At 38.9% G+C, this 27,431-nt stretch overlaps 1 protein-coding gene across 4 annotated transcripts in view; it reads right to left on the bottom strand.

Annotated features, from left to right (window-relative positions):
- Positions 1-897: 897 nt before the first annotated feature.
- Positions 898-27,431, bottom strand: part of GNB1L (G protein subunit beta 1 like) — a 53,569-nt gene continuing 27,035 nt past the window's right edge. For 2 of the 4 annotated variants that reach the window (XM_082773909.1, XM_082773910.1), the window contains 6 exons: positions 18,163-18,290; positions 17,796-17,921; positions 15,628-15,790; positions 11,740-11,838; positions 6,747-6,962; positions 898-1,877 (listed from right to left, as the gene is read on the bottom strand). In XM_082773909.1, coding sequence (XP_082630035.1) covers positions 1,611-1,877; positions 6,747-6,962; positions 11,740-11,838; positions 15,628-15,790; positions 17,796-17,921; positions 18,163-18,278 — 987 coding nt within the window. In that variant the 5' untranslated portion in view covers positions 18,279-18,290 and the 3' untranslated portion in view covers positions 898-1,610. Of the gene's footprint in view, positions 1,878-6,746; positions 6,963-11,739; positions 11,839-15,627; positions 15,791-17,795; positions 17,922-18,162; positions 18,291-22,649; positions 22,744-27,431 lie in introns of all 4 variants that reach the window. The other 2 variants (XM_082773908.1, XM_082773911.1) reach the window with 2 other exon arrangements.

Here is a 27,431-nt window from a genome sequence, read left to right on the forward strand (position 1 = left end):
ACACCAGCACCTCCATTTGACTCAGGTCACTCAAACTTAGGCTTTAGCTTTCAATTATAGTGTGATCCTCCATGCAGCTACTTAATAGTAAAGAAATAATCAAAGAAACAAATTATTTGAAGTGTCATCAAACTACAAAAGGTGTAAGGCCAAGTTTTATTTAGAAAAGCCTGGTAACAGTATGCTGTTTCTGTGTTGTAATAGCAAGAACATCAGGCTTGGTGCCTAAGACTTTTAGTTCAACCTTCTGCCTGCAACTCACAGCTGGATAGCAGATCCAGACCTTAATTTGCGTGTGTGTTTTCCGTGAAATAATTTCTGAAATCTTTTGATGTTGCTGTTCGCTACAATTCTTGTGACTTTTTCTTTGATGTCCAACCCTGTACAGAGGCAGATAAAAAATGTTTCCAATAAAATATCAACAGTGCACAGCCTGGACACAAGACACTCCAGTTTGTAAAACTGTGTTTTAGTCTCTAGAACACCTCCTTTTAAAATAATGCCTTTAACAAATTGGCACTTGCTTAATTGCTTCAGTTGGACAGTTGTAACTGCAACTTTGTGATTGAATGCAACAGTAAGCTATCCCTGAACAGACTGTCATATGTCTAGTATGTTTTGAAAGACTGCTAATGCTTCATGATTCAGAAAACCTTCTTCATGAATGAATTTCAGTTTCCATGGCTGTAGAGATGACAAGTTAATGGATCCATTTGCACAGTGTGGATAAGGATTTATCCATGAAATTCCCCTAAATGCTAATGTGAGTTGTGTAGCTGAATCCCAGACTTGCCATGCTGAAACTTACCCCTAACTCTCCAAGGAGAAGGCGCTAATTGGATTGCTGAGTTTAAATCCTTCAGCTAGTCAGTCTATGGAAAGGATTTAGCACTGGCTCTGTAAAAGGCTTTACATAGCTTTGCAGTGCAGTGCAGGGGAAGTTTTTTTTTTTTCCTTTTCTTCTCGTGATTAATTGTGAGGCTTGAGGTGACAGGAGACATAATGAAATTCATAAATGCCAAAGGCCGTCCCTAGTCACATTCCTGGCTGTTGGTTTAAGTTAGAAACTGACAGAAGTGTGAACAAATCAAGGTTGTTCTGATAGCCTTTCAGTTACAGGGAAGAAAAAGTAACTGACAATGAGAAACCACTGGAGGTGGTTTAATGGGTATAAATTCTCACAAAAGTGATATTTTACAGTGATTCAGATTCTCAGATACATAAATGACTTACAAACAGACATATTCTGCCCCCACAGCTGTCTGAGAGATTCCAGTCTTTTTTCCAGAAATTGGCACAAGTTATTTAAGCAACCTGCCAAAGAAAAGCTGTTGCAAAACCTGTAGCAGAACTTAAAGTGGCTTGTCCTGTGTCTTTGTTCAAGACTGGCCTTGTTCCACTTGTTATAATTTTTTTAAAAAAATCAACTCCCCTCTCTGGGAAACAAAACTTGCCACATGAACAAGCAGCATAAAAATTAATCTAGCAGTTTCCAGGGACTCTCACTTTAGCCTGGAAATACATTCTACTACTTCCCCACATCCAGGTTTGAATTACAGAGATTTTCTTCACCAATCTTACTCTCCTAGTCCCTGATAGCGCAGACCAGGTCATGTCTGTGTATATATTGACCAGATACTGATGCGGTGATCTTTTGAACCAGCTGCCAGCAGTCTCTCACTGGGGTTTTTGTGATCCGAGAAGGACACACAATGGACAGTTGCCGTGTGGTAGTCCAGCACCGCTAAGGGTTTCATTTTTTTCCAGCCGAAGACCCTGATGCGATGATCCCACCCTGCTGTTGCTAAAATCTTCTTGTCTGGACGAATGGTGATATCAGATATGCCAGCGTTGACAAGCCTGTGTGTTGTGTGAACCTGTGTGAGAAAGTTATAGATGAGCTCTCTTTGTTTAAAACCAACAGAAAACAACCTTCTGGGACTTTCGAAGGCAGAGTACCCACCCATATACACACTGGTATCATGCAGGTAGTAGGGGCTTTTCACCACATGGTGGACAATGTGTTAGTGAGAACAATTAACTTAACTTGAGCCTATCTATCTCCAGCACCATTCCCTAAAAACAGAAACATCCCTTTTATGTTTTTGATTTATATCACATTTAAAGCTGTTCATGTTTGGTCACAAGTGAAGCTCTGAGTTAAGGGTGTGAGTTTGAGAACTGGACCACGCAGCTTTGCCTTTCCAGGTATTCTTGCATGAGCTGCCATGTTCAGAGCTATGGCCGTGTGTTTCCCCTGCTTTTGCAGTATTCCTATGCTGAGATTCTGAGCTGACGTTTAAACTACCTGCTACTTATTTCTACTACTGTGGCCCCTCACGAAAGCCTCAATAAGCTGTGGTAGCATTTACCACAGTCTTGAGAAAGGAATGCTTCCAGGAATTATATTACAGTGTCAGGAAATCTGTAGTTCTAGTACTGCTTCCCCAGAGACTTTTATTTACACCAAATTCCAAGAAGGGGATTATGAACAAGTTATTGATTTCAATCCTGGAAGCCTTTTGTTACTGTTTGGAGACTACTGGGGCACAAGCTTTTGAGGGGCATGATTAAACTGGAGGGCATTTAGCTTCCTTCTTGAGGCACTGGGCACAGGACTTAGCCCTTGAAAAGAAAAGTTTCACTTCACTGTCATGAGCATCCCCTAAAGCACAGGAAAAACTCCATATACTACAATTTTGCTGTTCTCACCTCAGATAACTTACATTAGTCAGCAGTCTCTGAAACACATGCAGTGTAATGCATCACACTGTGTGGGGGTTGAAGTGGCCTAGCTTTGTCAGAGTGTGGATGACACCTTTTGACTGTATGCTGATCTTAATGTGCTGTTATTTATAAGCACAACTTAAGATTACAATTGGCAATGACACATTAATGCTGCCAACTACTAAAGACTGAATGTGTAACTATCTTGTACCAAAGCTTAATGTAATTCCATTCACGTTTTAATACACTGCATGCTGTCTGCTGTTTTCCTGGGGAGAGAAGGGATGGAAAAACACATTTTTGTCTGAGTAACTTTCCCCCATGATGGACGTTCCATGCCGCATAGTTAGTACACGATTCTACAGAATACATTAATTGTAGACTCTGTTAACTATAATATTGAATCTGGAAAACTGAAGACTCCAGAAACATACGTCAAAGTTGGTTTCAGATGCAGCTGAAAAGATCTCAGAATCTTTCAGGTACAAAGCTATAAGCAGTTATTTTTCAACTATAGAACGACTCAAACAGCAAGAGATGTGCAAATTCAATAAGAAAAAAAGGCTAAATGAAACTTGACATGCTTCTTGCCTGCTCCAAACACCCCTATTTTAAACACAACCTGACAAATGTGTCTTCAACCAGTTCAGAACAGGGGACAGCAAATTATGCTGAAATCTGATGAGCAGAAGAAGGCTGCATGAGGGCTGGGGTGGGGGGTAGGGGTAGAGGGGAGGGTTGTTACTGTAGAACTTGTGCTTTTTGCTGGTGTGTATTTTCTTCCAAACTCCCCAGTTATGGTATCGCAGCATGGCTTCAGTAGGATTTTTGTTGGCATATGTGCACTGGCAAGCAGAGTATCTGTTACATCACCAGCCTGTCAGATGGAAGGAAGATGGGCCTTACTCTGTAACTGAGATTGTTAGCTAATGGCTATAGCCAATCCTGGGTGTGGTGCTTCCCATCATTACTGTCAATTTGGGCAAGATCCATACAGCAAAATCAGGACAACTGGGAGAAATTGCATGTCATCAGCATGCTACAACTTGAAAATGAAGCCTATAATGGTAATGCCTTTTGGCTACGGAACATGAGGGAACAGTGGGCATTTGTGCATGATTTGCAGCTACAGGAGGTGAGAGACGAAAACAAAGCAGAACAACTTGCTCAAGATACTTGCGCCCAAGTGAAATCCTATTGCCAGGATTTGGCCATCCAGTCAGTAACAGCCAAATACTGCATGTAGTCAAATGCATACTGACACTGTTTCCTAACCAGAAAACCAACTTATAATTAAGCAAACAAAGGAAAGAGCAGGTGACCTGCTTTCAGGCAGTCATGAACAAAGATGCTTACATCTACCAGCAGATACATTAAGAAATTTTGACATGCTGAAGCCAACAGATAGCTACCTTGCCTTCCTTCCTTAACACATGCCATCTATTATTTTTCTTCTTTATATCTCTCTCCTACACCCGAATCATATCTTTAAGCCCTACTCTTCATAGAAAAATAGCTGACAGAGCAGCAACTTCAGCTTTAGCATTGGAGGGAAAAACCTCAGCAACCCAACCAACAGAACTTGGGTACTTCTTATTTACATAAATTTCTTTCTTATACGTATATAAAAAGTTGCTTCCGTGATTACCAGATTTCTTAGTTCTCCTTTGTTTATTCACCTGCAGAAGCTGTTTACCTCCTATGTTCTTCTACCACAAATATCATCACTTAATTATACTATCTCAGCCAAATCAGAAAGCTCATAACCAATCCAGTCGTTTGCTGACAGTGATGATTTCAGCAATTTTCTTGTAGAAGACAATACACCAGCCTTTCCCCATAGCGATAAACTATGAAGTTACCTTCATCATCTATTCATTGACACACTGGAACATTGCCACTGAAAACAGAGCTGAAGTACCATCATTGCGTCATTATTTCTCCAACGGCAGATAGCTATGCACCACGTTTACTTATTAAAACCTTTTAGAATAAAAATAATGTGCCACTGACTGGCTTTCCAACATCTACCATTACCTAAGGTAACTGGAATGCCAGAAAAAAAAATCCCCATCTGGTTTATATTATTAATGCAATAGTGGAGGAAAAAAAAAAAAAACTTAATCTATGTCCTTGACAATCTCTAGTGCTCATATGAAAAATGCATTTTATTAGGGAATTCACACTACGCATGAAGCACAGAGACATTACTTATGGTTTGTATACTTGGCATTTAAATTTATTCTGAGAAATGCGACTGGCTTTCAGTGTGATGTGCTGAAGATGTAAGTGACTCTGCATGTCCTGGGAACGGGAACACCCTGTGGAAAACAGTAACTGGAATATTTCAGGTGAACAACTTTTTTTCCCAGGAGTCATACCTGTACCGCTGCATTACACTTAACTCATAACTGTGATGTGCTCTGAAGAACAGTATTTTCTTTGAATTTAGGAAAGTGCTATGCTATAACTAATATGAAGGAACAGCTTCCTTTCCAACACAGTGTTGGGAGCCTTAAGGCTATCATGGTGTCCGATTTCTGACACCACAGCCATAGGAAACTCGTCACAGTACTGAGTTTCTTAGCAGCTCACCTTCCTCCTCCTTCCCTGAGCTATGGCCTCCACATGCAGGTGGGTGCCAATACAAAACCAAACTGTGACAATTGTGTACTGTTCTCGTTAAACTCTTCTTTATCACATTTGCTTAGAACTGCTCTAATAAATTCAGAGGCCAGAGTCCCTTTTTCACTTCATGGCTTATTGCATGGTAAAGTTCAGACTTTCTCTTCAGGACCTGGTGAACACTTTGTCCTCCAAACTTCATCTTGCATACACCATTCATACACCATGTACTGGGGTCCTACTGGCAGACTGAGCCCTAAGTGCTAGTTCTCTGGTGATACCTAGCAGACCATATGCCATCACAGTGTCCCATAGGTGATGTGTCATTGTCAGTTGCCCACGAACTTGCATTTTTTCATGTAACTCTGTTCAGAAAATGGCATTAACTAAACCCACTACCTAAAAAAAAAAAAAAAAATCCCCAAAAGCTGCAAGCTGTAATTCTTTTTCTTCCATGAATTGGTACATCCAGTAGCTCTCTTCTTGAGAGTGATACAAGGACACACAGGGGCTGTGCTCCATGTCTTCTTCACTGTGTTATGGGGACAACTGACACTTAAAATAAAAATTAAAGCACTCAGCAGTAAAGGGGCTATGAATAGGCCATTTTCACTTTCATGAACCTTTATTTACACAATTCATTTCCACACCTAGTTAAAACCTACTTAACCCCTTGGCACTGTTGGAACACTTGCTAAAGTTGTCTAGATTAAGTGATATTTATTGCCATTCACTAGCATATTCTGAACTGGTGATTATGAGACCTACTTCTGAACCAGCTATTCCAGGTATGTGTAGCTGCAACATAAACTGATATATCCAATTAACTAATTTTCCCTGTCCCTGGCTAGGGCTCTGCAAGTGCAAAAGGAAGCTAGTTGCCTAAACCTCATTCCCTCTTGGTGCTAGCTGGGCTATGCCTCTTCTTTTTGTTTGTGAAGTATTTAATGGAATATTTCTGTCTTTCCCACAGCAGAAGGAAAGCTCTATCCATTCAAGCAGAACCTTTGAAAAAGCAATCCTTTGTTTCTCATTTTTATAAGTCATTTATAATGTTCAGGGCATTCTGAGAGCTGGATACTACTAACATGATAAATGAAGATACAGAGGCAATGCCTTGAGTAATGCTAGGCCTGTGTGCCTGTTGCAACTTTGGTAAAACCAGAAACATGTGAGAGAGGGTTGGTGAGTTTTTTTTGTGTGTTTCTTTTTTTTTTTAAAATCCTCACCATCTTTTGCTAAGTCTAGTCACATAGCACAAGCATTCTAACCAGTCTGTGATTAATTAGCCAGAGATCTGCAACAACTCTTCTTCATGACTAAATATTTTTTCAGTCTATCAAACTGTTAGTGCAAAGTGGGATAAATGACACTAGAGGGCCAATGATGCTGACCTGGAGGTTCTGTTGCTCATTGAGGCTCCAGATGCTAAGCACCCTTTCAGATGAGCCCGAGATCCCCTTGGCCTTCTCTGAGTCAAAGTCAAGGCTCATCACTGGTTCCTGGTGGCAAAAAAGTTGGCTCAACACTTTTCCCACTGACAAATTCCAAAGGACCACTGATCCGTCTTCATAGCCAGCCAGAAGCAACGGTTGGGAACCACAGTTGATCTGATAAAGAGAAAAGTAAAATTGGTTGAAAAGTGAATAGTACGTTAAGAAAATTATCACCCCCGACTAGGTTTTAGTTCAAGCACCAAGAAAATAAATGAAAATGCCAACTGGTATAGATGTGAAAAGTTTAGAAGCCTGAATATTAATGCTACCATTAATGACAAATCGTGGGGGTCCATCTGTGTTTTTACAAAAAGTGTTACCAGGTAACTGCTAACATGTACATATGGCACCTGTATCTATGTATAAACTTATATATTTGATATACATACTATGTATCTAACTTACATACATATATACACACATACAGAAAATAACTGAAAAGCCAAATTATTGCCATCTATATCACCTGAAAAAACACTGCCTGAAGTCTTCAGAAGCGTTCTTCATGGCCTAAACTGCACTTGCGCTCCTTAAAAAAAAATTACTTATGCATCAAGTAATGATGCTCTTAAGTACATTTTATTTTATTTTATATATATATATATAAAATATATATATATATATGGCTATACAAAACTGCATGGACATTGCAAGAAGTGCCATGCTTGAAGAGTCCAGTTTCACACTGACAAGGGTAGGGTTACACATATGGCTCATTTACGCAAGTGCACGGCCGTGCTTAAAGGTAAACACTGATCAGTTCTTCAGGAATCTCTGGGTGAGTCACCAAGGGGTTAACAGGCGCCCAAGTCCCACTGTAACCAATTGAAAGCTATTTTGATTAATGATGTCACAGGCCAAAGGGCATGGCACCCTGGGCAGACACCTAATTTATTTAAGCCTCTGAAATAACTCAAAGAAGGGAACATTACTGGATTACATGTCACACTTAAGGAAAATATTCATCATTGCTCCAGCCAAAAGACTAATGACCCTGTAAGCAGTAACTGGTTATGTGAGTGAAGATGCAAATCTCTAATGAAAAGAAACTAAAAAATAGGCATCTGTTAATACCAGTTATTTCTTTAACAGGAGAAAACCCACCAAAATAGACACTGGGATTACAACTACCTCTTGCAGGGACATCTTAACCTAAGAATTGCATCCAATAGCTTATTCAGTTATTTCCAAACCCTACAGGGTTCCATTATTTGGTATTCAATTCAAAATAAAGTTAAAGGACGTTTAGAAAACTTATTTTTTACTAGCATCATGTTATTGAATGGCATGACACAAACCTGGACTAGCCAAAGGCGCACCATCTCCATTAATGGTCCAGACCATTCTCCCACTGGTTATTATTTGTTCTAGGGGCAGTTAAACTAACAAGAGATGGGTGGTCCAGGTAATATGACTGCTGAGTAAAAGCCTGATGTTCTTTCTCAGATTTATTCAACCCGAAGAAGTGTTTGAACAGGGAATGTATCTCACTGTGTGGGGAACAAAATTGCTCCTTAAAATGAAGAACCCAAGGTAAAAATCTACATCTTTCTAAGCAGGTCTGCTCACACCTTGAATCCTGCACGAGCTCATCTGTTACTTGAAGGTCGCTTTTCCTTTGAAATGGCTGGGACTGCGCTTTGGCTAGAAAGGCCCTCAGAGGTCTTTCATAATACCCAGAAGTGGACACTAACTTTCCGTCAAAATAATGTAACATCAGAGCAATGAATATGTCTCTAATATATGCGACTTAAAATGTTAAATCATCAGCTATTTTGGATGGAGAGGTTGTTTTTTTTTGTTTTTTGTTTTTTTTTTTAATGTTGGGGAATTGTATTTTTAAAATCTCAATTAAACAAACATTCCAGATTTTTTTTCATACTTACTAAAGATTAAAACCTTCAAAGCAAGAAAGTATTTCATAGGTACTTCAATTAAGTTTAAAAAAGCCCCAGATTGGGCAGAAAACCAAAAAAACAATTATTTGTACTCTTTCTATGAGCACCTTACCCCTCCAGGGCCCTGGGGCTCTGCAGAAGGTAGAGCTTTCGTTTTCCAATGAAACAGAATATGGATGGGCAGGGTTGGGTCTTCTGCCTCAATTAAAATGGGGTGGCCATTTTTTGTAGATGCTCATAACCCAGCAGCCCTCATTAAGACAAGAGTGACAGGTGAGTGCTCAAGCATCATGGCAAATGCCAAGCAAAATCATTTTTTTCTGCTGTGGGCATCTTAGCTTAGATTTGAAAAGCAGTAATTTGTAGGTGAGATGTAAGATTGGTTTATCTTGAAAACAAAGTACTGTTTTCTGTGAAATCAAGGCCTTCCACAATTCTCCTTCTTGATTTGTCCAAACTACATGAAACGTATAATATTTTAATGAATACATATACTTGAACTTAAACAGTAACAGCTATTGAAGGATCATGGAAGCTCTCAGACTGATGCCTGGGCTTACAAAGCAGTGGTTCACAACTGTCTATTTATTTCAGCTGCTAGTAATGAACACATCTGGAGAAAAGTCTTCACCAGCCATGTTCTGGTTTCATTGGAAAATTTAAATTATAAATCATTGTTCTTCCTAAGCAGAATATTTTCTTGTTGCATTTGGATAACTGTCAAGGAAGGAAGAAAAGGTGATGTGCTGTCAGCTCAACAGGAATAATTGGTATAGTTTATATAAAGTAATAACTCTGCATTTCCAGTTTCTACATGCATTGTTCCTGTTGAATTATTTTGTTTGCACCATTACGCAACATGATGCCTTCCCCAAGGAGTGCAAAAAATTTAAGGGAAGACTATCCTTACTCCTGTAAATCCTACCCCACCCAATTAGTAATAGCAGGAAGGTGTAAAGCTGAAGGGATGATGTATTTAAGAATATGAACCTTCACAAGGGAAAAAAAATTGAATGAACTAATACATTTAAGGACAGACCTAGTAAAATAAGAGGGAAAAAAATGTTTACAAGCAACAAAATAAACTGCTGCCAGCTTCTTAACTGCTTAGAGAAGGCTTAATCCACAAGTCTAACATAAGCTGCAGCTTCATTCCACTCTATAGTAAAGTTTGTAATTCAAGCTGCTGCTAGTAAGGTGCATTGTTTCCCTGATACATAGATCTTTTCTATTGGCATGCAGAAAACTATGATGATACACATGGCTGTAGTCCCCAAGCTCATGTTGGACAACAACCCTAAGTATACTTACTTCAGACCATTATGTGGCTTTCTCTGTGTCAGCCTCTGTTTCAACTTGTTAATTTACTGTGCCATAAGCAACATCAAATAGTCTCTTAGGCAACGTATTGCCCATAAATGATGGGTTGGGGAGTGCTCATCTCCTGGGTATGTCTATATTGCCCAATGCAGCAACATAGAAAGAAATCCTGAACTGCTTATATTCAGGAAGGGGAGCAGCTGGGTTAGCTGCTTTTATAGTTTCACCGAAGTGAAACCACAAAACAGAACACAGAGCATCACTTTGGTGTACCACATGTAATCATTTGCCCTTAAAAGTATCCTCCTCCCCCATGCTTTTAAACTGAGTTGCACATATTTGTAAAAGAACAAATACAGCTGTGAGACTGTAGGGGATTATCTGTCCTTGCCTGTTGCAGTCTAGGAAGTTGTGGTGACTTCCCAAAGCCAGAATCTGCATGAAGTAAATTACCCCTCATAATTCCCAGTCCTCTGCTTTATCCCCACTAGCAACAAAATTAAAAACTAACTAAATAAGACTCTCCACCTGCTCTGCTTCCTAGAGGAATAGCAATGTTACTGCTCACAGAAAAGATGGAAGACAGAGGACTTCTTATACAGGCTACAAAATCTTCTACACTGAATATTTCCTCAGTTATCTTCATCTTATTAAAACATGTCCAGGAAACAGCCACATTTATTGCAGAGAGTACTGAACACTGATTGCCTTTTTAGAATAAACAGCTTTCTGTTTAATAAAAGCCTAATCGCTCTATTTCATTTGCCTTTTCTTTTTTTTTTTTTTTTCTTGCTAATTACACCATGGGACCTGAACTGTGGCCTCTCCTATTTTTGCCTGAAGTCAGCAACTGAATTCCTCTGGACTTCACTCAGTTCCAGGGCTCTGAGTGAAGACACTAATGCCTCAAATTCACAACTGATTTGTACTTTCTTCAGCTGAGACCAATACAAATCTTCAGACAAACCTGCAGGAGTCAGCTCAAATGATACTGCAGACCTGTGGTATGTGGTCAGGAGTTAAAATAGGGAATCAGCTTTGCAACCAATTCTTTCAAGATTTAAAGCCAATCACAAACTCCTTCCTCCCTCTACTGCCACCTTCTTGTATTACTTGCCTTTCACTACTGTCGCCCCATAAATATTATTTGCTAAATGCTCTGCAATGCTTTTTGTTTTTTTTCATTAACTGTTTTCATTTACCTTTTTGTCCAAAGCCAATACAACCATAAATATTTGTTCCTACTGTATGCCTGTAATAGAAATGTTCATAGAGTGCTTCCTTATCCTGAGGGCACTGAAGTGAATGTAACCTACCATTAAAATCACTGTTTTTAAGTAACCCAATCATTTCTCATCATTCTTAATACAGCGAGAAACCATATCAAACAACTGGGTTTAGTAAGTCACTCATTTTCTTCTTGATTGATGCAAAAACTGTATCTATCCTAAGGATATAAAGCTTTCCCTGAGTATTTGCAAATCTTCCATTAAGGCTTGGAAAGCTCTGAAAGTTACATTAAGGATGTTCACAAATCTTTCCCCCCTTTAATAGTATAATTACTTGATTGGTTTGATAATAAATCAAAATCCAAGTGAAGAAAGATTCATGTGCTTCATATAAAATGAATCACAGGGAAAACATTTCACAATTAGCAGGCACTCTTGCCTTACCTGCCATAACTTCAGACACATGGGCATGCCCAACTTGGCACCCGCCTCTGGCTTCAAGGTACAGACTGATGTCTTGGATGGCAGCTCCAAAACCTGAACCTGACATCAGGAAAACAAGAGAATTTGGTCAGGCTCCAGGTCAAAATTCTGCTGCTAAAAACACAAGTCTTTTAAGGTGATTAAGGCTAGTGTAAGCGCTTCCAGTAAAAACTGTCTGGAGGAAACTGGGGAATACATGCTAAGCTGGACCGGTAGGGGAATCTACAGCTATCTAAATAAACGCATTGTTTAATGAAAGACCAGACAGAACTGCTAGAACGCATCCTCATCTTCTGCTCTTCTGTTTTTGTCTGTATTTTACAGTCTTCTTCACATAGACTGGATGATACTGTGCACACAATACATAATATTGCAGACTGCTTAATCTGAAAACACTACCCTGCTTCTTCTCCCTTTCCTCTTTTTCCATCTTTGTTGCTAAGTTTTTTGTTACATTCAGTTGTGGACATTTCCATTATCTCCTCTGTTGTGGCATGGTAACACAGAGCTTGTGTGGATATATAGACACTATTTATCTACCTATCTAGGATGGAGTTTTTTATTTACTGGCTGAATGCATGAGCAAAATATCAAAATTTAAACCCCAGAATCATCTGCTAATGCAAGCTGGAGCACTGATGGCATACAGGTATTTTACTACAATATTGTCTGACCCTGCTTTGAATAGGGTCAGACAATACTGTATTTAACACCTGCTCTGTCTACATAGCAGCCTCTACTTTTGCTTGCGCTGATGGTAATGAATTATGGCTCTGTCTTCTTTTCTTTTTTTAAAACATGGGGCAAGAAGTCCTTACTCTGCCAAGGAAGTAGCTCATTTCCACCTCAGGATGATGGCAGGCAAGATCAGGGGAGTCTGCCTTTGCAATTTGGCACTGGAAGGTTTTGAGTCTCTTAACAGACACAAAAGTGTCTCTGGACTGACTCTTGAGCCTGGAACTATGGAGAAAGGTAAGTTCTTAGTTATCAAAAACTTGCTTTGAGGAACATTTTGTTTCATATTGCTCTTTCTCAGATGCTTCCTTTATCACTCAGGTGATGTTTTATTTTAATTAACCAAACAATGGTCTACATTATCTCATAAAAATAAAGGACTTCAAATATTTGATAAATCCAGCATCACCAGCCATCCTGGGCTATTTCAGAATGTGCAAAGGCCCAATAGTGCTGTTGAACAGCCCCAGTCATGCGAATTTCCTTAAGCATCTGAGATGAGGTATTACACAAATATGGCTCCTCTGGGAGTCATCAATCAAGACCACGGCAGCTGCAATGGCTTTCCAATCCTATACCTTTAGTTCAAAGCTTGCCAGAACATCTTCCTACTTCTAGAGGTTGTCAGCTAGCCTGCCAAAAGCCAGCTGCACTCTAGGACTGCAAGTCGACAATGTACTAAACACAATATACAGAACACTTTCTAAAGCCAGTTAGCAATGGAGAAGGAAATCATTCTCCAGATTTGAGGGATGAGGACTACAGCACAGAGCCATCCAATGTGTAGACCAAACCTATTAAAAGACCAAAGTTTTATCACCTGGGAATTCTGGTTCTCTGGAGCTATGCTCTTAACAAAAGATTCTTTTCTCTTGGCAACTTTCTTGCTAGCAATGTAACGACCAAGTTAGCTATTACAGGAAATGGGCTATAAATACGAAGATGACCCGCTCTCATCTCGTGTCTTTCATCACTGGCTCTCCAAAGGGCATTGCTTGCTAGATCACAAGAAAACCAAAACTGTAACTTTTATTTAATACGGAAGGGTAAACACTGGGATAAATGCACTTCTGCAGGTTAAAAATAAAAAAGCCATTCCTTTGCTTTATCTTGGTTCAAAAGGGAAGAACTAGTACAAGGGCTACAGTTGGGCTTCAAAGGACAAAGAAAAACACAAAGATGAGAAAAGTTTTTTGCAAAAGGCAGTCAGGCATGAGCTGCCTGTGCTAGATTGACAGTTCCAGAGATTGTCTGCATTAGAGGCAACTGAGCCTTAGAAATAAATACTATTTCATATATTTTGACAACTGTAACCTAAAACTTGAAGTTCTGTGTTTATATTGGTTTTGCTTAATAGGAGAAAGATTTTCCTTTGCCTGAGGTTAATAGTGTTCCTGGGTGGCTAAAACTGGCCACAAGGAAACACACCCTTTTTCTTTTTCACATTAATAAAGCTTTTAACATGTTTCTGGCAAATTGGCAAGAAAAGTGCGTGTAACTCATAATTGGTGATTTAAATGCAATCATGAACAAATAAATGCCTGTTCAGATCTCATTATTTATGGACTGAACCTGCTTTAAGACAAAATTACTCTTCTTTGGGCACCAGCCAAACATAAACACTTATTAAGTCTTAATTTTAATCATAAGCTGCAAATGTACTGTGTCTCACACAGTGCTGCCTATTTGGAAGCACTATATATTATGGGAGTACGCGAATTTATTGAAACCTGACACAGTTCTAATGTAAAGGTTCATACACAAAGTGGGATTCTTTTACTTCAGGAGACAGCAAATCATTATCAGTTTGCAGGACCCAAGCGAACAAATGAAAATAAAACAGAGATGAGCTGTAAGAGACATTGGGGTAAAACATCTCTTTGGATTAGATGACTACTTAATTCTTCATGAACAGAACGTGTGTACTCTTTGCCTGACACAAATGCTTCTCCACCTGATACAAGAGTGCACTTTTCAATTTTGCTAAAGTTAAATATTATTGAACACTTCTGTAAAATGGAGGTAGTTCCTTGTTTGATCAGAACAATATATGGGCCTTTGAGTAGTTTTATTTACAGATACAGTGGTTGTTTTTATGGGCTTACTTGGTTCTGTAAAATGCTGAGCATCCTGGCTGTGATCCAACAAAGTACTTAAATATATGGTTAGCTTCTGAACAATAAAAAGTTCTTATTTTCTTGCAATACAGGCATCATTCCCACATAGTACTTAGTATATAGAAAGTGTAACTTTCAGTTTCAAGCTATGCATCTTAGGGTCCAGAAAAGCTCGTGACTTTTTATATTCACAGACAGCTTGCAATAAATTACAATATTTTTCTTATTTATTTATGCCACTTCTTCATTTTATTTTTTGTATTTTTGGTATTTTGATGTCAAGCATCTGAATTATTTTGTTTTTGCAGAATGTCCTTAAATAATAATTCAAAGAAAACAAAAAATACAATTTCTACAAAACAGAAGTGGAAGCTGCCAATAAAGCTGTCAGTCAATGATGGTGTGATAATGGGTATTAGATGTGGACTTATCCAGTAGGAACTGAAATGAACCCTACAATTATTTCAAACGATGCAAACCTCTGGCCGCTAATAGTAATTCAACTATTTCCAGCCAAAGTACCAGTTAAAGAATTAGCCTGAGGTGAAAGACCACGTATCACATTACAAATCACCTGTACCTCCGCTTCTCTCACCAGACACGACTCTCAGCTAGAGATGGAAGATGAGTACCGCCATCTGATGACAGACTTTCTGACCATTAGTTCCCCAGAAGGACCGTTTTCCCCTTTAACAGCATTCAGCAGCAGCACCAGAGTTTTCAAAACTCATGCACATGAAAGACCAGCAGCAGCTGCAAATACTTAAATGTCAGACAAAACTTGGGGTGGTATCCTTGTTATTGGAGCGTGAGTTGTATAATTCAGTCATCTTCCTGGCAGGTACTAGTGATTAGAACCCCTGAAGGTTCCTTGTGCTGTCCTCTCTTGAGCAGAGTATTTGAAAGCAGTGATGAACTTTCTGAACTTTCTTCAGAACTTTCCGATTTAAGAAACAAAAGCAATCTCCCAAGCACCAGAAAAAGAAGTATTTCCTACCTCGTCCAGGGCTTTGGCTGCCATGGCCATTAGCCAACGTCCCTGTGCCACCTTTAACAGAGAACATCTGCAGAATCCCACATTCTCCGTGAAGACAGAATCCGTCACTGAAGCCCGTCCCTCTGCCAAGTCCCACAGGCAGATCTTCTGGTCACGACCCTGGCTTTTACAATAAAACAAGTTGTTCTGTGAGCAGCAGGACTGAGAAAACCTGGCTTCCTGTAGGTTGGTATCTCAAAGTTGGGTGTTCAACATGTAGTAAGGGCTGAGCTTAGTATGGCTTCTGCAGGTCTATTAATAGGGTCTTTCATGAAATGTGTGCTAACTCGGTGTCACTGAGACTCTACACTTCTACTGGCTGCAAAACGGGACAGTAGGTATTAAAGTTTTTAAAGCAGGAGGGAGGACCTGAGTCAGTCAGATACATGGCAGTCACAGTTAGCCATGTTTCCTTACAAAGAGACACTTGATCAAACACAGTTATGCTATATGCGCAAATATTTATCATTTTTAATGATTATTTGAATATTTACATTATACTTACATTTTAACATTGATTAGAACTAATTTAAAGGGAATCAAAAGTATCTACAGAATAGCACATTTAATATTCTTTCACTCTAGCAATGAAATGGAATTATCAGGCATGTTGATAGCTGAAAGACAAATAGCAAGAAAGACCACAAAGGTAAATGAAAAGCAACAGCCATTCAGTGGTCAACTTCCACAGCCATAGGGAGGGCAGAGAAGACTGCTGTAACTGTCTGTGAGGAGAGGGACTGGCAAGCAGCAGGAATTAAACAATAAAACACTGCAGCTGAAACATCCAAAAAAGAAAAAACAGTGGCTGCAGCGGCACCACTGATGTACGAGTGCAGCCCAGTCAAGCACAGGCTCTCGTGGACCCCTCTCCATGCCACAGAAAAGTGCATGGGTTGGTCCCAAGCAGTAAAGCCAAAGACACCACTTAAAGGGTGCAGCATCAGTTGCTACATATTTATGTGATTCCACTTCTCTGGAACAAATTACCACTTTGGAGAAGCTCTGGTTTTCCCAGTTCACAGACTACAGTAGCACAGGATGCCTGTCCTTGTGTCATCACCTGGGACAAAGAGTCATCAAAAATCCCTCATCTATTTCTTCTTTTAATTAGCAGTATCACTTGACAGAAGTATGTAACCAAAACAGGGGTAGATGCGAATCTGACCAATTAGGGCTTCTTCAACATCAGTACAGGAACTCCCATCTGCTGCTCAGTTGAGTGACAAACTGAAAACATTTCAGGTACTGGGCATACAAACAATGTGGTACTGCAAGAAATTGTGGTAATTTAGTTTTAGAACAGAGTAACAAAAAATACAGCTAAGTACTGTCCTAGAATTGCACTGCAATGTGAACTGTTATAAATATACACCAAAAATAGAGGTAATGAAAAACTATAATTATACAAACAATGCTCATTCACTAGGATTTTATGGGGGAGAGTGTTGATAATTGTACTTAAGTAGATAAATATAAATGCTAATGAGTTCCACTGTATATTATAAGAGATGTCTTCTCTAGATAAACATGTCAGAACACCTCCCAGTCATACAGACGCTTTGGCATCCACTCTGCTCTAGATCACCTGTCTAATCCAAAGTACACAAATCTTCCCAACCTTCCCTCACTAAATGAGAACGCAAGACATTTTGCAACACAGGCATGCAACTCAGCATTCTTGCTCATTTTCCACCATTCTACCTCTGGTTCTTCTCTTCCTTCCCTACTTTTTCTCCCTCTCTCCTCTACTTATAAACTGTATCAAATTTGATACTCCCTGAGAACCAGTTGTGAAGCACTTAACTTCATATCCAAGTTCATTTCCTTTACCCAGAGACCTCACATGATCTCAGTACAAGGATGCTACGGACCCAATGAAACTACAATGAAAAAGGATAGAATTAATTTCTTTATGATACAGATGTAGCCACATACTACATCTAAAGAAATCAATTGTATATTTTCTTCCACCTTTGGTTCTTCATCTTTTCTGGATTTTTGTATTTCTGTACATTTTCTGTATGTGTCGAACAGACTCCAGAAATGAGAAATTGCTTTTTTTTTTTTATAACTCAGGTACATAACAGAAGCAAGAATAATTTCCACTGTTTTTTGCCTTTGCTAACCTGAGGAGCCTGTCTTTACCATCCATTGTTTCCACCCAGCAGACAGATTTTCTTCCATGGCCGTCCAGTGCTTTGTCCACTCTGTGTGTTTTTAGGTTCCAGACATTGATAAGCCCATTCTCAGACCTGGCAGTAATAACAGATATTTTTAGTGTGACCATTGCACACAATCTGATAAGACTGTCTGATACTTTTCTTCCCCCCACCTTAAAACTGAAGTTGTATATACAAATATAATATGCCCATCATTCACCAGTCATGCATTTTGTTGTTTTCTCCAAATACTATTTATCTAAATAATATACTTTATTTTAAAAAGACACGTCTGTATGATGCTCAGCGTAGCTAGAAATCCTGATTTACTTACCCAGAGAAAAGAACAGGGACATCAGGCTCTTGGCCTCCACAAGAAAAATGTAGAGCATGGACTGCAGCACTGGTGCCTCGCAGCACAAACTGCGGATCCGGAGGTGGTGCAGCCATCCAAGCAATGCACTGGGGGAGCAAGATGACACAGGTATTACAGAGGGTAAGACAGCCTAAAGTGAAATTTTAACTCTAAAAATATTCTGACCAGGACACTTGCTTTGCTTAGTTACCTTCTTCTTCAAATTGCCATTATTGGATGCTATTTCTATTTCCAATGAAGTTCTGTGGAAGTGTTTCCTCCTAACTTTGACTGATCAAGCACCTATCAAATCTGCTTTTTGACACTAGGTAATGATCCCCTTTTAAGCTAGCTAAGTGCTGAGCTGTCCCTGTGTATGCACATACTTGTAAATACAAAATTGTTCTGTTCAGGGAGCTGCTCTCCCTGCTGCAAAAAGGAGCAGGTACTAAATGCAAGAAACTGGATATCCAGAATTTCAGTGGGCAAGCAATTTATCATTCCACTTAGCCTCTTGGCAGGTCTTACCCTTTCCTCCCCATAAAAATGCTATTTCTCAGCTTTGTACCCACAACCATTTGCAGAAGATCACTGCAGCGAATATGTCAAGTGAAAAGAATTTTAGATGAGATCTGAGCTACGATCATTTTTACACAAGATTGCCATTACTCTCAAGTGCTTGAACTTTTGGTTCCAAGCATGGTTACTTGAAAAAAAGAAATGCATTATTTCACCCTAACTTGACTACTGTGTTATACATTTTATTCCAAGGGGTTTGTATTCCCCAAAGGATTAATAGAAATGGATGCTTTCAGCTTTATGTCATTGGTTCAAATGTGACCCAAGTCAGCAAAGAAAAAGACAAGCATTTGGGGAAGCATGTTGCCCAGTCTAACATGGGAAATGTGAAGAACAATGTATTATGAACTAACAGAGATAATTTGCATGATCTGATTAGGCACACACTTACTGATTTGGCACCTTTACAAAGGATTTCTGCAGCAGAAAAAAGACCATTCACGTTCGCATCTCTGCAGGCAGTTCCTGCACAGTCACCAGAGGACAAGGACAACTTCCCTGTGTTCTGACTAGTGACAAATGACCCTCCAGACTTGTGCAGGGGCAATGTAACCAGCAGCTGCTACAACTCTAATTTGCAATTAATTGGAAATTGCATTATAGCATGCATTACAGGAAGAGTTTTCACCTTTAATTTTTTTTCTGCTTTCTCTGTGAATTTATTCTCTGTGCTTATATTTGTGCTTCTACCTTTCTGTCCTGGCTTCATACAGAAAAGGGTAGCTGTGTCACAGCTGATGCCAACTTTAATCGCTCCTTCCCATGAAATGGGAATGATAGGATTACTTCCTATCATGCATTGGACCAGATTAAACAAGAAGTTTTCCAAATTCAGTAGGGTGATTTTATGCCTCCTGGCTCACAGCAAAGGAATTGCAGAAAACCAGAACAGAGTGGTAGAGCTACAAGTTACATGGTAAAAGCTCAATTTTCAATTGTCAATTCACTTCAGCAGCTTTTGAATTGTGTTTAATGGATGCACTTGCTATTGCACCTCATTTGCACGTCTACCTTTGGTGTTTACAGATCATTAATCACCATGGTATCTATAGGTTCTAATTAAACACAATTATCTTTTAGGACTAGTGATGTGGATAACCTCCATGTTTTAGTGCCCTGACTCATCTGTTTTATGATAGTGTCTGACGATCTAGATGCTCAGCTGGAGCAGATTTTCAGATGATTACATGTACATCCTGCACAGGTTTGCCCCCATGGTGAGATCCAGCTCCCACGTGGCTGTCAGTAACATGTTTCACGTGTGTTATAAACCTGTGGGATTATGTTTTTTGTCACCAGAGGTCACCTTTTTCGACACTCCAGCAGTATGCTGTCATCCTCAAAATGACACTTTGGAGAACCACATGTAGTAGCTAGGTGGCTTGTCAGAGAGGCAAGGTCCCTCTTCACAGTGCAACGAGCCTGGGTTACTGTACTAGCAAGGAAGACAAAACAAAACTGAGTCAAACCAGAGGCTGCCTGGGATAACAAGGCAGGTTTTTAATAGCATTTTCCTAATTACTGACACAGAAGTTTTTGCTGACAGATACCAAGTGTGTGCCTGGCTATGGGGAGGGTTTTACCTGGCATGAAACACAGTATGAATGCATGTCTTTACAAGGATAGTCTGTCAGAAAAATCTTTGGACTGGCTACAGGAAAAGCAAAAAACAAAATAGCAACAACTATAAAAATGTATTTTCAGTCTATAAGCAAATCAAGTGACTTTTTACTTCTTTCAGCCTGGATCTTTGCTTGCTGTTTTACTGATCAGAAAGGCAAATCTTGAAACTGAGCTTAATATTAAACCTATCTTGTTTTTTATGGGACATGTGATGGATATGACTTGTTATTACTTCCTATCATGAATCAGCAAATGAATGGCAGTACAACAGTATTAAGTGTCTCATTTTTCTTCCTGCAACTATGAAAATGCATCTCTGCTGCCTTCTACGTCCATGGATGTAGAAGCTTGGACAAGTCACTTAAGAGCAAAATTTTAATAAAAGTTCTTAGGTACCTAAATCAGTCCCCCAAGGACTCAAATGGATGGAAATTTTCTACACTGGTGCCTTAAACCCCCCTGAGAACGCATCAATCTGTTCTTACTGACACATTAGCCGCCTCAGAAACAGGACGTTTAGCCTACCTTCAACCACCAGGCAGCTCACTGTCTCCAATTTACTTTTATGGATAAGGAACTACACTGCAGTATACTGATACTAGCAGACAATATTTATAGCATGCTTTGCTAAGACAGACAGCTCCAAACATGCTAAATATGATGCCTGTGTGAGCATTAAAGCCCCTGGGTAAATTTTTCAAAAGTGCCCAAGTGATTTAGAAGCAAAAGACTCATTTCCAAATAAACATTCAAACCTCAATCTCTAGGACTTTTTAAAGTTTAACCCCAGGTGTCTGAAAATGAGTTCTCTAATTAGCACAACATTTATTTTCTTGTTAACTCCATCTAGCCTCAGGGAGACCAATCTGTTCTTGTTAACTGGGGATATCTACAGTGAATTTAATTAAATGAATTTACTTAGTATTTAGGCTGGTCTGAGATCAAAATTTGGCTCAAGGGCTTGAACTAGCAAAACTGCAACCTACAGAAGAAATTTCATTTAAAAGCATCCTATGTTTGTGCCTGAGATATCCTCATGCTCTGGTTCCTGCTGCCTATGTAAGCGCATTAAAATATATGAATGGTTTTGCTTAAGGCATAATTTGTTTGCAAGAGGAAATCACCAGGAAGAGCTGAAATACCCCATCACCATTCTCTTGTCTTGTTTCTTAAATGATGTTCCACTTTTGATTTCTTCTAGCCTTCCCTGTGCTGGTAGCAGGATCCTCTTTTAGAGGCTAAGCTACACTCCAGTATGATACAAACAACTGAAGGTATGTTTCACAAGGTGTGCTGCAAAGCCCTGGGCTCCTGCACAGAATTGCTAAGCAAGCCTCGATTGGAAAACCCAGCTGTTCAAATCAGCATTTCAGTTAGCAAATGGCTAAACACAGCAATTGTTAGGCACTAAAAAGGGTTTTGTACAGCAAGATATGCTTCTGCAAAATGCCAGAACATTTGAATTTCCTTCAAAATTACATTATTTTAGAGAACAATTCACTATTTATGTCCTTTATGAAGCTTATTTTGTCTAGGTTGCAATTAGAATAATCTTCAAGCCATTTGAATTTCTATGCAGTGGTATTCCAGTATCATCACTTCAGCATTTGATATAAAAAAGTTAAGCTTTTATTTAATGAGAGTCATTTAAAATATGTAAATGTCAAAAGGATTACCTTAGAAAAATCTCTCAGAGAATTAAAAACATTAACAGATTCCCACAGGAAAAATTCCAGCAGAATTCAGCAACTCTCCTGTTCCCACTCCTGTCACTAGCATTTCTATCACACATAGAAGCAAAAACAAATTGCTATTAAAATATCATCCAAACACCCTCCTCCCCCTGCAAACTCCATGGTTCAGTTTGAGATACCAATGGTTCAAACAAAGACAAGAAAAAATCCTCTTTTTCTGTAGGCTCATTCACGATAGTACAAACTCCATGGTAAGAACTTTTTCAGGTATAGGGGAAATAAATCTCTCTAGGCATGTCTGGCAAACTGATTTGGGACTGAAACCAGCAGGTGTGCAGACATAATTACTACTGCAAAAATTCAACACATCCAGGTGTGCTCACAACCAGATATATGAAATCCCTGTTATTTTTTGAAAATTCCTGGTCTACCAGGTGCCACCCTCCCAAAGGAAAAATCAAAGCAAAGAATGAGTTGGGAAAGATGTGAATAAACTGATCTTCCCCCTTTCCATGCTGTTTCTTTTTCATTCATACAAAGCCCCTTTTTAGCCTGCACTTCTGCGCGTACCTGCACTCACTCAGAGGTTTTGTGACACTCTGCCGCGTCCCATAGCTTAGTTCTAGTGCGCAGCTGTGTTTTCAGAGTGGGTCACTGGCTGTGCCTGTAGAGGAAGTCAGTGGAAATAAAAGACTCCATCAAATTAATAGTGCAGCACAAAAAATTTTGTTCATTCCATTACACTTACAATCTCCAGTGTTAAAATACAGCAGGCAGCCTTTGCAGTATGAACTTCCCAAACAGTCGTCCCAGGTTTCCAGCCACTGCAGCCAGCTGAGTTTCACAGCAGTGAAACATCCTTTGCCCAGCAAACCCCCTTGTAAGGGCTGCCTGGGACCACCGTGGCCGCTCCCTGTCCAGCCAACTGTTGCCTTGCTGACGAGCCAGAGTGACAGGCGGCCCTGCAGCACCCGATGCGCCGCGCTGGATTACAGTGCTACAGCACAGCTGGTCTTGGAGACATCTTAGACATCCCTGGTTGCTGCAATGTAGGCAGCAAAAAAGAGGGAACTTGCAAGACAACTTTCTGAAGAAATCTGTTTGCACCTGAGTAAAAAATAACTGACTGTACAAAGAAATGCCTTTTTGGATCGTGTGGCAAGCTAGCATGTACAAAACACTTAGGGAAAAATGAAAAGGCCATTTAAAATCCAAAATCAAAAGCCAGGCAGCCTGATTTCTGAAAGGGACCCCAGTCCTGAAACACGTGATGTGCCTGTTGTGTGCAAAGGCTGAAACCCACACTAGTAAAAGCAGAATCAGAAGGAAATCTCATACAGCAACTGCCTGCACAGGTCAAGGGATGTGGGAGTGCTACACAAACTGTTGCACAGGTCAGAGCCTTGGAATATATGTGAAAATTCACTCATCAGTCAACTAACACCAGCGTTACTCTTTCAGTTTAAAGCTCCATTTGCAATCTTTGGTGCTAAATGTAGATATAAACTGTACTGTAATTTTATGATTTCCTTAAAGCTAATTTTAAAGAAAATAGCTGATTTAAATTGGGAAATAGAAATCAGTAGATATCTTTGAATCAAGAAATTGATTTCAAGCAGAAATTAGAATTTGTAGAAAATTATGATTTAACCAACAAGAGATACTAATAAAGCACTCAATTTTTAGAAGAATAATCTATTTTTTTCTATTAAAATTGGTTATTTTTCCATATTACTGCCTCCTATCTATGACAACCAAAGGAGCAATTAAGCATACTGATGTGTATTCGTAACTGTCTTTGAAAACTAACACAACAAAAAAAATCACAAGAATGGACTGGAAGCACTCACTAGTGTGCCTGCACTGAAGAATATAGTGTCTGCACGGTGTAGACAGAGTTCTACATAGAACGCTTTTGCTTGCAAAACTTATTAGACCCCTCAGTGTCAAAGAGAATGCAACGTATACAATCTTCTATTAACTGATACTATAAGCCTGTTGCCACATGGGCAGCATTACAACTGACAAGAGCCCTGTCCTACTTTGTACAGGCTGGGAACACTAAATGCTGTCAGGGCCTTCATTCTGCGTGGTCACCAAGTCATTTCTAATGGCTAACAGTGACTGCCTGCTCACAAACACACTTCAAGAAAAAGTCTCATTTTGAGAAGTGCTGAGAACCTCCATTTCCCATTGACTTTGAGGGAGGCTAGGAGTTCATCCTCTCTCAGGAGCTTCCCCAAACTTGCCTGGTCTCCTAACATTTACACAATGAATGATGGAAGTTTCCACATTTTAATTGTAAAAATCAACGGACAGATAGAAAACAAAATTGCTTATCAGCAATTGGTGATATGCCAAGAAATCTTATGGGAGCAGAAGAGAAAATGACTAATAACCATCTTGCAATGGAACACATTTTTAATGATTTCCACTCAGATAATAGCTCCTCACAAAGCGTTAGCATCTTTTCTGTCTCTAAGCATCCCTTAACTAAAAGATGCTAAACCACAATATATTATGATTTTAAGTAATGAAGTTTGCAAGAAAAATGTATATAAGTGTCAGTGTACAGCCTTCAGGAAGACTGAAACCTAGGCTTTTTGTCTTAAGGTTCACTTTCAAATACTTCCATCTGCAATTTTTTAAAAAGTCACTGTATAATAATTATCTTCCATATGAAAACATAGATTCAACATGGGAACAAAACTAAGAATGACTGTAATTATTTGAAAGACACTGAGTTAGCATATGGATCTCATTGCCACTTACACAGTTTGGTCACTGAAACAAAAAGCTATTAATCAATATGTAAAAGCCATAAATTAACATAAACATTAATCATTCTAATACTCCCACTGTGTCGGACTGATAATTTTTTTTCAGTCTTTCATTCTGACATATTCGCCTTCAGCTATCAGCTGGTTGACCTTTTTTAACACAGTTAAACATTTTGGGCACTGCAAATCTTACTGAAGTAAACATTTTGGAGACAGCAAAATATCATGGATACGTTTATGCCAAAAATATGGGGACTGAAAACATGAGAGCTCCTGCTTCACAATGTCATTGCACTAGCTTTTAATAAAGGAGTCAAAAATACATCATTGAAATACAGCTGAAGCGGATGAAATTCTAGTGTTTCATAAACAGGTTCACTTTGCAGAAAAGGGAAGACGCCCATGTGTTTTACTTTCTGAAACCATTAATTGCTTGATAAAGTGCGATGATGTAACTACAGCCAACCACGTTTGTAGAAAGCAGGCAGACACAAAAACACACAGTAGTTGAGCTCTGCGACACACCCTCCCATAAAGGTAAGGCGAAGGGGAAACAAAACAAAACAAAACAAAACAAAACATACAGGACTACAAATGCCAGATCTAAAGAACATGAAAATGCATAATATAAGTGAAAAGAAGGATTTATACAACAGCCTTCCTGTACCATACCATGAGACCTAAAATGAATTTATGTTTGTACACTCGATAAATCATGGTAACCTAGCAGAAAAATGATAAGCCAAGGACCATCAAAAGCGTGTTTTGAGTAGCCTCTAGTTCAGCCATGCATAGCAATCTGTCAGCCACAGGGCTCTGTCTGCCCTTCCTCCTTAATTAGGGGTGCTGCCTAGTGCAGCATCAGCTACAAATCTTTTGGTTCCAAGAGCTAATAATGTCCTCAGATAGCATGGGCTTAATTAAACATCTTCCAGACATTTTAGCAGACATTTCCTGCAATAATCTTGTTTAGTAACAAACTATTAAAAAGAATTGACAGAGAAGAAATATATCAAGTTGTTACAGCAACTGAAGTTACTCGGGCCAGAATTATGTGTCTGCAATTAAAGATTCTGTAACTCTGAGCAATTAAAATATCACTTTATTTGAAAACTAATTAATTCTAAACACATATTTTTCCCATGACAAACTTTTATGATTATTTAATTTATTCTGTTCTAATTACTTTAATTAATCTACTCTTGTATAATATTATACTGTTATTCTGGCATTTGACCAATGAAGACAATAAATTGATTGCAGTTCCGTTGCGTAAGAGCAGAAACTGTCATGCCAGTTTCAACACCGCGTTTATTTATTTGTCTGTTCTATTACTTTTCTTTTCCTCCCACAGGGCATAGGAACATGAAATACAATACACATCAGATGACATTTTGTCTTCTATACTTTTCTCATCAAAGTGTGAAATATAACTTAAGAGGTTTTGGAATTAAGGAAATGTATATGTAACATGATATTGCATAATAAAAAATAACCTATAGGAAATTAACCTATACATCTAATATACATCGCACATGACTTATCAATTGATTCCTGATGTAGAGAACCAAGTCCAGAGCTGCTAGAAATGGAGTAATTTCCATTGGCACTGAGCTCTGCTCGGGATCTGGCCTGATACACTCAACAATAAGGGAGAAAGAGGCCAAAACCCATTTTCATGCTTATCTTAAAATTACATCCATTTTAATATCTCAGTAAGTTTTTCACGACACTGTATCTTAATTTTGCATCATTACCTTATATTCAACTAAAACAAAAGAACATTAAACCTTTCCTTACTCTATAAGTATTCTGTTTGGATTTAACTATGGTAAAACAGAAATGCATACAAATATTTTATTACACACGGAATTATTAGAAGTGTATTTTATTTTGCTTTGGCCACACCTGAAGTAAAAATTACTGTCACTTGCAGTTGAAGTCCTCAAGTTTCTTTGAACAAGAATGTCCCTGAAATTCAATTCTTGCATTTTTGGTGGGAGGAGATACTGAGTAGCATCTCTTATGAAGACAAAAATGAAAACAATGTACTTTTTAGGTACTTTTAAAATTACTACTTCTCGCATTCGTGTCTGTACACTTCCTGATGCTTGTGAAGTAACTCCCTATATGCCTTACCAAGAGTGAGAAACCTCACAAAGGTAATCAATTACATTAAAATGCACTGCAAGTTGAGCTCTGACAGTGCTTTCCAAAATCATTCCTTTTAATTTAATCAGGCAGTTTACATTTCATAGAATGAAAAAGAAAACTACTCACTACACTCACAAAATGCATGTTCATTAAAAGAATCAAAAATGATTCTGCTCATACCTGACCAGGCTAAATACTTTACCAGAATTGCCACAGTGGGAAATACATTTATATCAGAATATTGTACCTGTGTCCACCCACCCTCCTTTGTTTATATTCTCAATATGTGCTTCACTAAAGACCATACCACTTGGTACGTACGTTTTATTTTTTCCAAGAACCTTTTCAATATAATATTTAAACAAAGGAAAGCCTTAGAGTTATACACGAGTCAGAGTTACACTTTATGAAGTATTTT

The sequence above is a fragment of the Aythya marila genome (genome assembly GCF_965140915.1).
Source record: "Aythya marila genome assembly, chromosome: 17".
In the NCBI taxonomy this organism is placed as follows: Eukaryota; Metazoa; Chordata; class Aves; order Anseriformes; family Anatidae; genus Aythya; species Aythya marila.